Genomic DNA, 15,451 nt, shown 5'->3' with positions numbered 1-15,451 from the left:
TGGGGCCCCCATGCAGCAGTAAATTAGCCACCATCTCCCCAAGCCCCGCTCCATGCCAGCAGCAACGCAAATCGTGGATAAACTCTGCCACCTGCTGGGGACAACAGGAAACAGCAACTTTTCTCTCATTCCCCCCAGCTCCCTGCACTTCAATCCCAATCTGTCACCCTTGGCAGTCCTGGGCCTGGGCTCCCCTACCCCCACTCCTATTGATACCACTTAATGCTGATAACTCACGGTCAATCGAGAGTGCGTGGAGGTGCCCGCGGCAGGCTGTTTGCCCCAGCAAGCACATCATGTCCCAGCTCCAGGTAATTCTAGTCTGTCTGTTCACCTGCTTATTAGTTTCAAATAGAGATTTGATTCCCCTTTGTCTCACCTTAAAATCTTGTGACATGATGCTATAGATACCACCCAGCTGCTGTGCCCGAGCCCAGAGGCAATTGCATCTCAGCACCAGGCGAGGGATCCTGGTATAAACAGTCCCCTTGCCCCACCCCAGAGGGGACCAGGCCTCAGGATCCTTGTATAAAGAGTCCCATACCCCACCCCTAAGTTCCTTTCCTGAGTTAAACAGAGTAAACTGAGACCATAGGGAGGGACAAGGTACTTATGTTTCCTGTCCAAAATACATTCTGCTGGATTTATGATCCTTGATGACTGTTTGTCCTTGTTTTGTTCATTCCCCCAGCTGGGTTTGGTGTCCCTGAAATACATCCAATATATAAAACACAATGGCTTCTCTACCACTTTCCAATCAACCTGGGCTTTGACAGAACCGCAGATGGGTCGGTCCCCCGGATGTCTCAGCACACGGCACCAGCCCCTTCTCTAGAATTGCAACTGGCATTAATAATAAAGCAGCTAGTTTCCAGCCCTTGGGGTTACAAATATAATCTCCAAAGAGCTGTCCCACACGTAACCCATGCAGCACTAGCTGCCTGAACTAGAAATGAGGGAATAGCTCTGTATCCTGTTCCCTGACCCCCATCCTCTCCCCGAGCCAGCCAGTCTGACTGCTTTGGGGCTGGATCCGAGCTCTCGCCCCCTAGAAGGGAAAGGCCCCATATCCCAGGTCCCCACCCCTGCACACACAGACACAGGCTGCTTTTAGTTTGGTGGTCACAGTGGGTTTTTATTGGGTTGGGATTTTAATTGCATCAAAGCAATTCAGCACATTTTAAAGAAGGCTTGGATATGAGGGGTGGGGCCTGTGGCAGGGGGTGGGGCTAATTCCTGGTCTCCATAAAGGCAAGTCCGTAGGACAAAGATGGCCAGGATAGGGGAACAGGGGTAGGGGAACGGATGGATAGACTGACATGCTGCTCCTGAGGGGATGCCCCTAGCTCCCCATACCCAGAGTGGGGCTTTGACCCTGGAGGCCAGGAACATGGGATCTGGACTTGCTGGCCCTGCAGTCCCCTAAGGAGGTTGGTGTCCTGGAGATCATTTCTTCTTGGTGACTGCTTCCAATGCCATTGCCTGGGCTTCTGCTGCCGCCACCGCCAAGGCCTCCTCGCGCTGCTGCCGGAACACGGCATATTCCTCCGCACTGAGGCTGGTGGGGGGAGAAGAAAGGGGTCAGACCTGCCTGACATGGGAGACCTGGCTCCCAGCCCCATCTAGCACACTAGACCACACCCAGCCCCACCTGCTCTAACCACTAGATTCCACTCCCTGCCCAGACCTGGGGCTAGAACCCAGGAGTCCTGACTCCCAAAGCCAGGCACAGAACCCAGCTATCCTGACTGCCAACTCCCTCGACTCACCCAGAGCTGGGAACCCAGGGCTCCTGGCTCCTACCCCTGCCAGGGCTCTGTGTGGGTACTCACTCTCTCACCACCTTGATGCCCAGGGTTCTGGCACTGCCAATGAGGGATTTCACCACCTTCTCCAGACTCGTGTCCCGCACCACAAAGTTGGAGTTCTTGGACTTCACCAGAGCGATTTCGTACAGATGCTTCAGGGTCACCATGCCCGCTACCTCATGCCCTGTTCAGTCAGAGACCTTTTAGCTCCACCCATGGGGCCCATCACAGCCCCCCTGTGGGCCCCTTGCATTGTGACCCACAGCTCCCCTACCCCATGTGGACCCCTGTGTCCCAACCGCAGCACCCCTCAACGGACCACAGGGCCCCACCAGCCAACCTGCAGCCCTCCTGCAAGGCCCCTCCATCCTGACCTGCAGCTCCCCGTGTGCCATGGTCAGATGCAGTCCAGAGCTCTAATGCTGGAAGCAGCCACCAGGGGACCCACACGCTCTTTCTATGGGGTGCACTTGCTGCAGGGCATCTCCAAGAGGGTATGTAGAGGGGTGAATCCTGGGGGCCCAACTTTCCCCCCAACACCTGTTCACAGGGCATCAGGGCCAGTAGGGAAGTGGAGGGAGGCCCTGGGTGCTGCTCAGCATGTGCTAGCTGGGGTTCGACATAGAGGGCAGTGTGGGCACCCCCAGAGCCCAGGGTGACTGCCCCCCGCCATCGGTGAGACCCCTGCCCTGACCACCCTGTGTGGCCCTGCTCCCGTATTGCGTGAGCCCCTCCCCACCAGTCTGGGCCTCTCCCCTCCCTGCTCTGTGTCTCCCAAGATTGCGCCACCCCCGTTCACCTCCTCACCAGTCTGTGCTGCCCCCTTGTCGATGCCAGCGGCTGCCTTGAGGAAATAGGAGGCCGTGGGCTGGTTGATCTGGATCTCGTAGGTTCTGTCTGGCTGCAACACATCAAGGTGCTGGGGCTAAACTGGGGTCCTGCTTGAGGAGACGTAGCCCAGACCCCTCTTTATCCCAAAGGGAGACCCCCCAGTAACCTGCCACACACAGATCCTGCCCCACTGCAGAGGGGTGTGCTCTGGACCAGTGGCAGTGATGGGGTAGAGCAGGCTAGGGCAGTGTGTGTGGTGGTGCCTTCCCTTGATATCAATGCACATGGGCAGCAGGGTGTGGGGTTCCTGGGGTGTGTGCACTGGGCGGAGGTTGTGCTGTGCATATCTCTGGGTGTGCTGGGTGTGTCTCACCTTGACATCAATGCGCACAGGCAGCGGCACCCCCTCCTTGATGTCCTTGGTTCGTTCATTGAAGTCCTTGCAGAACTGCCCGATAGGGATGCCCCTCTGGGGAGACAAGCAGGGACTCTGTCAGGGGATTTGGATCCCCCACCCACCTGCCCCATATCCCCTAGAATCTCTTGCAGATCCACGTGTGACCCAACCCGAAACCACAGCTGGTGCTCCCCAGAGGGGCAAGGCCCTGTATCCCATTCCCCACACCTGAATCAGCCAGTCCCCTGCCCTGGGGTCACATTTCAATGGTACATGCGCCCCCACTCCCCTTTCCTTGTTTGATGGCCCCTGGGTGAGGCTACTAGAGTCCAGATCCAGGGTGTAAGGCTGGGCTCTGGATCTGGTGGGACGAGTTGTGCAATGTGAAGCTATCACTAATGATTGGGCCAACTAAAGCTGAATGAGAGCAGTGCTCGCTGCCTCCAGGAGCAGTTGTGAGCTCCCCAGGGAACCCAGACATCACACCGACCACTCACACATCCCACCCAGATGGACCCCCAGACATGCGCAGCATAATCCCTGCCCAGCACACACACCCCGGCACATCTCGAGAAACACACAGCACAACCCCCGCCCAGCACACACACCCCAGCACACCTCGAGAAACACACAGCACAACCCCCGCCCAGCACACACACCCCAGCACACCTTGAGAAACACACAGCACAACCCCCGCTCAGCACACACACCCCAGCAATGCTCCCCCCACAGCACAACCCCCGCCCAGCGTGCACATCCCAGCAATCCCACACCCCGAGAGATGCACAGCACAACCCCCACCCAGCAAACACACACCAGCACACCTCAAGAAACACACAGCACAACCCCCGCCCAACGCGCACACACCCTAGCACACCTCGAGAAACACACAGCACAACCCCCGCCCAGCACACACACCCCAGCACACCTTGAGAAACACACAGCACAACCCCCGCTCAGCACACACACCCCAGCAATGCTCCCCCCACAGCACAACCCCCACCCAGTGTGCACACCCCAGCAATCCCACACCCCGAGAGATGCACAACACAACCCCCACCCAGCACACACACACCAGCACACCTCAAGAAACACACAGCACAACCCCCACCCAGAGTGCACACCCCAGGAACCCCACACCCCGACACACACAGCACAACCCCTACCCAGCGCATAAACCCCAGCAACCCCACACCCTGACACATGCATAGTATAATCGGTGCCCAGGGCATACACCCCAGCTCAACCCAAGACATGCACAGCACAACCCCCATCCAGTGCATACACCCCAGCAACCCCATACCCCAAGAAACACACAGCACAACCCCCGCCCAACGCACACACCCCAGGAACCCCACACCTGGAGACATGCACAGCACAACCCCCACCCCGTGTGTACACTCCAGCAACCCCACACCCTGAGAAACACACAGCACAACCCCCGCCCAGTGCACACACCCCAGCAACCCCACCCCAGTGAATCCCACACGGGCAGAGACATATGCAGAGACCCCAATGAGCCCTTCTGGCCTCAGAGTCTATGAACCACACATAGCAGAACCTGCTCTCTCCAGCCGGGGGCAGCACACACACTAGCCCATGCCCCAGGCCCATGCTATTGGGCCCCTCTGTTCATTGCTCTGGTTACTGCGCTATGATTGACAGGAGGATACCAGGGTGGCATCTCCTTCCCCGTCCATCACTGCCTGAGCTATCAGGGCAGGCTGGCTACTGCAGGGATCTGCACCAGGATGGGCTGTGGTGCTTCCGGGCCCCAAATGCTGTAAATGTAGACTTGTAACCCTGCCCCCGGCCCAGGAATGGACAGTCCTGCCCCAGAAGGGACTGAACTGCTGGTCCCAGGAGAATCACTGGGACTGTACAGGGGCAGCAAGAATGCCACACACACCCCTCCCAGAACTAGGGACAGACCCCAGGCCCTGATTTCCAGCTCCCCCTCCCCCTCCCCCCCCAATCAAACCACTAGACCCCACTGTCCTCAAGCGCTGGGAAGAGAACCCAGGAGTCCTGGCTCCCAGCCCCATCTCTGACCACTAGACCCCCCTCCCCTCCCGGACCCCACCCCTCAGCCGGAGCCCCCTCCCCAGCCCGCCATCTCCCCGCCCCCCGGAGCACCGAGAGCAGCCCAGGCTCCCCGCCCCATCCGGCGGCACAAGGACCCCGCGGAGAGCCGGGAACCCGCCCCCCTGCGCTCACGCACGCGCGCTGCTGCCGCTCCAGCACATGGGACCTGCAGGTAATGGGGGCGGGGAACAGGCTGCCCTGCCCCCGAGCTCCACGCGAAACATCCACTCCCTTAGCATCACATCAGGGAACTGAGGTCGGCGGCAACAAACAGCAAGGCACCAAGCGCCTGCCTCAGGGTTGGTGTGTAGGGGCTATTTATACAGGGATCCCTCACCCAGCACTGAGATGCAGCTGGTTCTGGGCTGGGGCACCGGGGAAGGGGGGGGGGCTGTTTATATAAGGATCCCTCACCTGGTGCTGAGATGCAGCTGGCTCTGGGGCATGGGACTGTTTATATCTAATCAACAGTAACGAAATGCCACGTCAAGGTGGCTGAAGCCGCTATTTGTGGCTGCAGTGTCTTGGGGGAGTGTGAGCATGGCCAGTGTGTATGTTCGTAGTGTTTGCTATGGGGCAGGGCAGGTGGCCGGCTCCCCCTATACTGGCTGCTCTCCCCTGAGAAGGTGCCATGGTGAAGGACCAGAGTGGCAGGGGCTGGCTGCCTTGCTGGCCTGTTAAGAATGAGGGGACAGGGCTGCCAGCAACACTGATAGTTGCTGGGATCAGCAACCAAATACCTTGCTGCTCAACTCCGCCCCACACACAGGTGCTGCTGTTGGAGCCAGTGGTTAGAGCTGAGAGCCAGGACTCCTTGGTTCTACACTCAGCTCTGGGAGGAGAGTGAGTCTAGTGGTTAGAGCAGCAGGCTGGGAGCCAGGAGGTCTAGCCCCAGCACTGCCACTGACTTCATGTGCCCCTGGGTAAGTCCCTCTCGCTCAGTGCCTCAGTTTCCCTGTGTGGGACAGGACTGGGCTGACCCAGTTTCAGGGTCCACAACAGGTACGAGAGCCAGCACAGTTAGAATGCTCCCATCACCCTGCCTTCCCAGCTGTGCTCCTCAGATAACACCCTACAGGCACCTCCTCCACTGAGGGCGTTCTGTGCTAGAGGGGTCCTGGTGGGACTGGTGCAAGGGCCAGGAGTGAAGTACAGGGGAATACAGGGGTGCTGGCTCCATTCCTGAGGGCAGCAAAATGGGAAGTGCGTTCAGCCTGTAGGGGGCAGAGGGGAGCACAGTCCCCATCCCCTGCCCACAGCACTAACCACAGGGGCATTTCGAGTGACCCATTCTGTAGGCCCAGCATTAGCCCCAGGATGGTGTGTGCACGTCCAGAGGCCACGGCCTGTCCTTGGTCCCCCATGGCCCAATTGTCCATAGCCAGGTCCCCTCTGACCTGTCCTCGATCCCTGTGGGCTCAGCATTAGCCCCGGGATGGTGCATCCCAAGTCTGCAGCCTGGTCTCTCGTGGCCCATCCTGCCCCAGGCAAGTGTGACTCACCACGGCTGTCCTTTCCCCACAGGTGCTGCCAGCTGGCCACCCCCTGTGACCACGCTCCCCCCGCTCCATGGTACTACCGCCCCCTGCCAGCAAGCCACATGCCTGCATGTCAGCGGTGGTGATCGTCTCCACCATGGCAGCGGTGGACGTGTACCTGATGGAGCTGAGCGCTGGAGTGCAGCGGGCCAGCGTGCTGGCCCTGACCCTGGCAGGTGATCTATGCTTCCTCTTGGTGCTGCGTTATGTGGGGGCATAGGCGGATGCCGAGGCGGTCCCCGCGGCATGGCTACACCATGGCACTCTGGTTCCTCTGTGTCTTCACCCTGGAGATCAAGCTATACTTCATCTACCAGGGGTACCGGGCCGACTGGCGCGCCCCTGATCCGCTGGCCCGCCGTACCCTGACCCTGCTGCTCTCCATCTGCATCCCCTCCCTTTACGTGATCCTGGTGGCCACTGAGTACCTGCAGCATGTGGCCACCTTCCGGCGCAAGGAGGTCCTGCATGGTCGGCTCCTCTGGGTGGTGGTGGACCTGCTGGAGATGCAGGCCAGCCTGTGGGAGCCTCAGTGGCAGAGGCTGCCACTGTGGGCTGAGGGCCTGACTTTCTTCTACTGCTACATCCTGCTGTTGGTGGTGCCTTGCATGGCACTGGGCGGCATGGACCTGCCTGCCCCACCCCGCCTCCCACTTTACCTGCTTCTCAGCCTGCTGGCCGTCAACATGGCCACATTGGCCATCCGGGCTGCTGACCTGCTTCTCTACCGCGACCAGCGGGTCTCTGCCATCTTCATGGCCAAGAACCTACTGGCCATCGCGCTCAAGGGGTCCACGGCCCTGCAGTACTACAGAGCCGGGGCTGCCGGGCTGGGGGAGCTTCCCCCTGGGGACATGCCATGTCATGCGCCCCGGCGTGGGGGCACGGACAGCACCTCTGGGCCCCGGTTCACCCTCCGGGAGTTCTGAGTGCGCAGGGACACTGCAACACCCACACCCTGAGCTGGAGGGACACTGGCTGTGAGCAGGGGGCCAGATCCCCAGCTGGTATCTTCCAGCAAAGCTGCCCTGATATAAACCAGCTCCCAGGCTCCTTCACATGCAGAGAGGGGCTGAGATCACAAAGCACTATTCACTAAGGGACAGGACTAGCACAGAAAGGGGCTGAGGAACACCAGGCATAGCAGGGGGTTCTGGGTCGGGAGTGAGGGGCACTGGCAGAGCTGGGGTGGGAGGCAGGATCTATCACTGCCTTTTGGGCTCCACCCCTCACTGCAGCACATTGATGACCACTGTGTACACTTATCACCCCTGTGTTGAGCTAGACTGAGACACATGGGCCCACACCCAGCCAGGCCCATAGTAAGGGACTGGAGTGTGGCGAGCCCAGGCTGGAGCACCGGAAGGGCCCAATGGGTGGTGCCAGCTCTGGCCCTGGCATTCAGAGAGGTAGGGGGCACATGCCCGGGCCTCGATGCTCCATGCAGGACAGAGACGAAATAAAGAAGAGCTAACACAGACCAGATCTTGGATCCCAGTGTGCACGGAGTCCTGTGGCTGGTGCACCACGGCCTTCATTCTCCACCTGGTGCCCTCACGGAAGCGCCAGCCCCTGCCCTTGGCGAAGGCCGGGCTGGGGAGGGATGGAGCCCTGAGTACCCCTTCTATCAGCCGGCGGGAGCCAGGATCCTGGGTTCTGTCCCAGCTCAGTCAGTCACTGACTCAGTGTGTGACCTCAGAGAAATGTTTTGTCCCTCTCCGGGCCCTCAGTTTCCCCATCATAGAGTTCAGGGCATTCCCATCCCAGTGGCAGGTGGTTAGTGAGTGACTACAGAAAACGTGCTGTGAAATCCCCTACAAGGGGCTGTGGCCTCCTCTCATCACTGGGGAGAGGCTCACGCATTGGCTCCTTTAGAGCCAGGCCTACCCTAGCAGCTCCTGGCTCTGTGCTTGGGCTACCCAGTCCCCTCCAGCTTGAGAGAAGGGGCTTTAACACGGACCCTTCCCTGCACCCATTCTGCAGCCACTCACCTGCCCCAGCACCAGAACATGGCCACCTCTGGGGTGGGCACAGGGGCTGTTTATACAGGGCTTCCTCCCCAGCACCCCTTGGAGGGGAAAGGGCCAGTGCCCCATTCCCTGGCCCTGCTATCCCAGTGGTGGGGATGGGGTAAGGATACAGAAGCAGAATGAGCCCCATACTGTCTTTCCCAAAGGGCACTGTCCCTGATCTGGCCCCAAACCAGGGGGACTGGCTGGCTCATGAGGAGGGGACTCAGGGTTATCAGCTCATATTTACAGCAAAAGCCTTTTGTGGGTTTTGCAGCAACCCTCGGCCCCTTCTCCAGAGCTGAGACAACCCCAGCCTAGGGGCCAGGATTCAGTGGGGTCACCCGATGGCCCTATTACGGCAGGGCACCACATGGGGCAGCAGCCCAGCAGGACTCTCCATACTCCCAGCAGAGGTGAGGCCAAGTGCCCTGCTGCTGGGACAGATGCCCACTACCCACCGGCTGGGCCCCACCAGGCCAGGAGGCAGGATGGTCTCCAGGAAGGGTGGGAGGGTGCACTGGGCTGGGACTCAGGACACCGGGGTGCAATCCCCACCACGATTCCCTGCATGACCATGGATGAGTCGTGGCTGCTCTGTGGGCCTCAGCTAAAAGCCACCCTACCTCTACCCAGGAGCTCTTTGGGACAGGTCTCTTGGTATGGGTCTGTGCAGGCCCCAGCATGACGAGGGCTGATCTCAGTGGAGCGGGGGAGAGAGTGTGAGTGTCCATGTCCGTCCCAGTAGAACGGTTCTGGGCTCTACCTTTGTATAAGCAGCAGCTATAGATGGGGGCTCAGTGTGAGCCCGGGGCAGGCGGGGCCATTCCAGCCCAGTCCCTCTCTAGCCATTGTCTGAACAGCCCAGAGCGGGTTGCAGCAGCAGACATGACAACACACAGGCGCATCGCTGGGCAGCGCTCACTCTAAGCGGTGGGATCAGGAGTGCGGCAGGAGCTTGTGCAGTCACATGTCAAGGCCAGAAGGGCCCATTCAAATCCTCTAGTCTGACCCCCAGCTGGATAATCCCCCCAGGGATCCTGCAGCCTGCACAGAACTGCTCGTTGAGCTGGAGTGGAGCTTTTAGAGAAAGTCTCCAGGGCTGCATTGAGACTCCAAGCAACAGACTCCCTTCCCACTCTGACCCCATTCCTGGGGCACTTGTCAGAAGGGCAGATCTGCCTCCCTCTTAAACAATGGCCCATGAATGCATCCAGGCATTGCCCCAGGCCCTTGACTCTCGCTTAGCTCCCAGCTCCAGAACCGCCCCCACCCTGTGCAGAAGGGCTGAGAGGCTGGGGATCAAGCCCCTTGGAACTTCGTCTGGGAAAAGCTAACTCCATGTAGTTCCCGCAGCCTCTCCCCGCAAGACATTCTCCAGCCGTTGGGTCACTGTGGGGCTCTTTTCTGCACCCTCTCTGATTTTTCAACACATGGCAATGCATGTGGACGCACCACACGGACTAGTACGGGGCTCACCAGTACAGAGGCAAAATTTCCTCCCTGCTCATACTCACTAATCCTGTTTACACAGTCAAAGGGATCACTAGCCAGTTTCTAGCCCCTTTCATAGGGGTGCATTGATTTTGTCCAGCCCTAGGTGTTTCATCAGAATGCCGTGAGGTACCAAGTCAGATGCCTTGCAGAGTCCCAATCAATTGTATCAATGCAGTTACCGTCAGCAACTAAGCTGTGATCTCATGCAAACACGATGCCAGACCCATCTGACAGACGGACTCCCCAGAAAGTCATCACTGGCATCGGTTACAACACTCGTTCCTTGCAGCACAGGTCTGAGGCGCTGCCCCATTTGGGGAGAGCAACGAAGGCCTCCGAGATGCCCGTCTCTCCCACAGCTAAAGCCACCAGTGCCAGCTGCCCCCGGGAGCTACTCCCAGCCTGAACCGATCCTTTCCACAGGCATTCGAACGAAAGACTCATAGACTCATAGACTGGAAGGGACCTCGAGAGGTCATCGAGTCCAGTCCCCTGCCATCATGGCAGGACCAAATACTGTCTAGACCATCCCTGATAGACATTTATCTAACCTACTCTTAAATATCTCCAGAGATGGAGATTCCACAACTTCCCTAGGCAATCTATTCCAGTGTTTAACTACCCTGACAGTTAGGAACTTTTTCCTAATGTCCAACCTAAATCTCCCTTGCTGCAGTTTAAGCCCATTGCTTCTTGTTCTATCATTGGAGGCTAAGGTGAACAAGTTTTCTCCCTCCTCCTGATGACACCCTTTTAGATACCTGAAAACTGCTATCATGTCCCCTCTCAGTCTTCTCTTTTCCAAACTAAACAAACCCAATTCCTTCAGCCTTCCTTCATAGGTCATGTTCTCAAGACCTTTAATCATTCTTGTTGCTCTTCTCTGGACCCTCTCCAAACCCTTGTGATTCCTGAGCGCCTCATGCCCAGCCTGGCTGCCCTGATTGGGACCGGAACCCCAACACGAAGTTCAATAGAGCAATATCTCTCTGCCCCTCACCCCAAGGGGAAAGAAGCTTCAACTGCAGAGAGGTTAAGAGCCAGTAGAGTGACAGGGCCCCATAAGAGAGACAATCCTAAAGGGCTCCGTGCCCCCATGTGTCTCCCAAACAGGCCTGGAGAGGCTGGATCTCTTCCTTCCCACAAACACTGCGCCTCTCATAACAAGCATAAGAGGAAATCCTCCTTCCATAAGCTGGGATGCTGCCCTGACATCTGCATCCAGCCAGCAAATGGGAGAGGGCTAAAGACCCCATACCGTAGGATCTGAACCACAGAGCCAACAGCCTTGAGCAGGCCAGAGTGAGAGCAGCTAACCCTGTTCCCACCTTGTGAGGAGCCGCAGGGGCAGCAGGAACCTGGGGGAGGGGATTACTTTGGAGCATCACTGTCCCAGAAGCACCTGCTGCCCCTGCAGTGAACCTCATTAGCCTACACCACTTGTTAAACACACCAACCATCCACAGTATAACAGGCCTCCCCGCCCCGATCACACAGCCAGTGAGAGGTCTAGCCTACCTGCCCGAGGACAGGGCCCAGGGGAGGCCCCGGCATGGCCTGCCCTGCCCGGATGATCATTCGGATGACACTCCCGGGATCGACCTTCTTCACAGCTTTGGCAGCACGGGAGATTTTTGACATGCTGAGTCTCAGCTGCGAGATGAGTCCAGGGGAGAGGGGAGGTCACAGGGGGCAGAATCCAGCCTCAGGGGAGAGTTTTGGGGAGCTGGCAGGCTCTCTCTAGCACCCACCATGCTGGCACTAGGAAGGGCTCCTTTGCCACCCAAGAGATGCCACAGGCCTGGGGAAACTGTCGTTTGTGCCATATTACAGTTAGAAACCACTGTTCCCTGAGGATCCTAGCGCTCCCCATCTCTATTGTACAGCCATACAGCTCAACCCCCCAAATACCCATGGCTTCTGTACCCCCCGATCCCTTGTACATCCCCTAACCATACCCCTCAGTCCCCCACGATCCCCTGTACACACCCTAACCACACCCCTCAGTCCCCCACGATCCCCTGTACATACCATAATCATATATCTCAGTCCCCCCTGATCCCCTGTACATCCCCTAACCAAACCCCTCAGTCCCCCCCGATCCCCTGTACATCCCCTAACCAAACCCCTCAGTCCCCCCAATCCCCTGTACATCCCCTAACCATACCCCCCAGTCCCCCCGATCCCCTGTACATCCCCTAACCATACCCCTCAGTCCCCTCCGATCCCCTGTACATCCCCTAACCATACCCCTCAATCCCCCCCGATCCCCTGTACATCCCCTTCAGTCCCCTCCAGGATCCCCTGTACATCCCCTAACCATACCCCTCAGTCCTCCCACGATCTGCTGTGTACACACCCTAACCATACACCTCAGTCCCCCCCACGACCCCCTGTACATCCCCTAACCATACCCCTCAGTCCCCCCCACGATCCCCTGTACACACCCTAACCATACCCCTCAGTCCGCCCCACGATCCCCTGTGCACACCCTAACCATACCCCTCAGTCCCCCCCACGATCCCCTGTGCACACCCTAACCATACCCCTCAGTCCCCCCCGATCTCCTGTACACACCCTAACCATACCCCTCAGTCCCCCCCACGATCCCCTGTGCACACCCTAACCATACCCCTCAGTCCCCCCCACGATCCCCTGTACATCCCCTAACCATACCCCTCAGTCCCCCCCACGATCTCCTGTACACACCCTAACCATACCCCTCAGTCCCCCCCCACGATCCCCTGTACACCTAACCATACCCCTCAGTCCCCCCCGATCTCCTGTACACCCCTAACCATACCCCTCAGTCCCCCCCACGATCCCCTGTGCACACCCTAACCATACCCCTCAGTCCCCCCCGATCTCCTGTACACCCCTAACCATACCCCTCAGTCCCCCCCATCTCCTGTACACCCCTAACCATACCCCTCAGTCCCCCCACGATCCCCTGTGCACACCCTAACCATACCCCTCAGTCCCCCCCGATCTCCTGTACACCCCTAACCATACCCCTCAGTCCCCCCCACGATCCCCTGTGCACACCCTAACCATACCCCTCAGTCCCCCCCGATCTCCTGTACACCCCTAACCATACCCCTCAGTCCCCCCCCACGATCCCCTGTACACCCCTAACCATACCCCTCAGTCCCCCCCACGATCCCCTGTGCACCCCTAACCATACCCCTCAGTCCCCCCCCATCTCCTGTACACCCCTAATCATACCCCTCAGTCCCCCCCGATCTCCTGTACACACCCCAACCATACACCTCAGCCCCATCCCCCGCACCCCCCCACGCCCTCACCATACAGCTCAACCTCCTGTGTGTCCCACCACCGCATGGCCCCTGCCTGGCTCCTGCCCTGTGCTCCCACCCATGGCCACTCCCCAAACCTCAGCCTCCCTTCCCCATTGCCCAACGCGCCCCAGAACTCACCCCGCGACTCAGCCCCTAATAACAACTCCACTCGCCGCTCTCAGCCCAGCCTGGGCGCAGACATATTGGGGCAGGAGACTCGGCGAACGGCATGCCGGGAGCTGTAGTTCCCCTTGGCCCTGCCCTGTGCATACCTAAGTATATGCTGGGAGTTGTAGTTCTCACTAGCTCTTCCTGTGCAATCCCAAGAGCGAGCTGGGGGTTATGGGTCCCCCTCCATGTGCATGCTGGGAACTGAAGTCTCCCGCTCCGACATGTGCTGATACAGGTGCATGCTGGGATTGGTAGTTCCCATCCCAAACGAGAGCGAGAGACACACACAGTGCTTTGTTTTATGCTAGAGAGCAGTTTGATCCGTTCACACTTGCTAGTGCTTTTCAGTAAGCCAGGGTGTTGCCAGTTACTTCTCTCACCTTCTTCGGGCTTTGTAGCAAACACGGAGCTCGATCCCCAAAGGGCGGATTCCCTGTACACACTATACTGAGGCAGTCACCAGCAACGCCAACCCTAAACACTCAGGAGTCTGGCCCGAAAACCCAGAAGAAGATCTTAAAAATCACGAGATCGATTTTTCATGTATATACATATGTGGGGAGTGGTATTTTTATTTGCCTTCTGATTTCTGAACCTTTATGGGGCACTTGGGGACAAGCATTTTTCCACAGTCAGGAGAGCTGACTTTTAATTGCTTATTTTAATTAAAGTTAAGATTCTTCTGTAATGCCAAAAGTCTGGGTGCTGGGGTTTTAAAGGAAAAAGGAAATATCACGAAACTCACAAAATCAGCAACGTGGGGGTCTCTCTTCCACATATAGAAACTCTGGAATATTGATTGGACTTCCTTAAAGTAACTAGGAAGGCTGCTTGGCAAACAAACCTTACCCACATTGTCCCTCCTCTCCCCCCAAAAAACCCACACACCCTTTGTGTTGTTGAAATGTGCAGATTTCAGGTTTTCTCCCTGAAATGTTTTGACAGAATGGTTTTTTGAAAGAGGAGGGAATGGGATATTTGTTCAGTCACAAAGCCATTTTTTTTGCTGGAAAAACATTGTTCTGGAAATCTTCCACCAGCTTCAGGGACTTTCATAGGAAAGTCTGAGTGGTCCAGAGCAGCAGGAGAGCAAATGGCAAAACACAAATTGTTTTAGCATTGCAAGTTCTAAGGTGCTGCCTGGAGCCACATTGCTCAGCTCCTGGTAGGCTTTTATTGCACCTTAGAGGAAAATTTACTGTGTTTCCATCCAGTGGCACTGAGACTTCTCCCACTAGCACTGGTTTCATTCTGGTGTAACCATGCAGATATTGATGCGGTCACTCCTGATTTACATGGCTGCCAAGGGACAGGAGAACCAGGCTCAATGCCACTGGGTGGGTTAAAGGGCCAGATCCTTAGCAGGCATAAATCCTCTAGCTCTTTTTACACTAGCTGAGGATCTGGCCCCAAACATTTTGCAAACCCAGCTGTCGTTTAGGTCGCCCCATCCAGCTTTGGCCACAGGGGCAAGACGAGAGAGGGTGCTGCGGGTGCTCGGCAGGAGTAGCGTAATGCATCCTAAGCTCTGAGGTACTTAGGCAGATACTCCCCAAAGCTCCCGCTTCTCCACTCTGGCCCACTTCCGCAGGCAGTGGTGCCAAGTCTGAGCCCTCCCTCCTACTTCCCACTCCAAGCTCTGGGGCCTACGGGGCTCCCAGAAGACGCCTGCCAGGCCTGACTCCTGATACCTGTGGGAGCGTTGGCATCAGCAATTTTCATACACATGCTGTGTAACACACACACACTGAGGTGGGCAAGGGGAGTTCAGCCATCAAAACCACACCATCTTGTTTAAAAAAAACAGGATTTTTCA

At 57.7% G+C, this 15,451-nt stretch overlaps 2 protein-coding genes across 2 annotated transcripts; one reads left to right on the top strand and one right to left on the bottom strand.

The window, feature by feature from the left end:
- Window positions 1-1,108: 1,108 nt before the first annotated feature.
- Window positions 1,109-13,709, bottom strand: MRPL11 (mitochondrial ribosomal protein L11). Its single transcript, XM_050957216.1, has 6 exons — window positions 13,603-13,709; window positions 11,684-11,818; window positions 3,013-3,108; window positions 2,616-2,709; window positions 1,833-1,992; window positions 1,109-1,558 (listed from the first exon to the last, which is right to left on the bottom strand). Exons 2-6 carry the CDS (start codon window positions 11,804-11,806, stop codon window positions 1,447-1,449), a joined length of 585 nt encoding a protein of 194 aa, XP_050813173.1. The 5' UTR covers window positions 11,807-11,818; window positions 13,603-13,709; the 3' UTR covers window positions 1,109-1,446.
- Window positions 5,482-10,599, top strand: LOC127053124 (transmembrane protein 121-like). The gene is given in 2 exon segments (XM_050957215.1): window positions 5,482-6,890; window positions 6,892-10,599. Coding segments are annotated over 2 exon segments (897 nt in total). The 5' UTR covers window positions 5,482-6,690; the 3' UTR covers window positions 7,589-10,599.
- Window positions 13,710-15,451: the final 1,742 nt, after the last annotated feature.

The sequence above is a fragment of the Gopherus flavomarginatus genome, chromosome 6 (genome assembly GCF_025201925.1).
Source record: "Gopherus flavomarginatus isolate rGopFla2 chromosome 6, rGopFla2.mat.asm, whole genome shotgun sequence".
Taxonomy (NCBI): Eukaryota; Metazoa; Chordata; order Testudines; family Testudinidae; genus Gopherus; species Gopherus flavomarginatus.
This window is presented reverse-complemented; position numbering and strand designations above follow the sequence as displayed.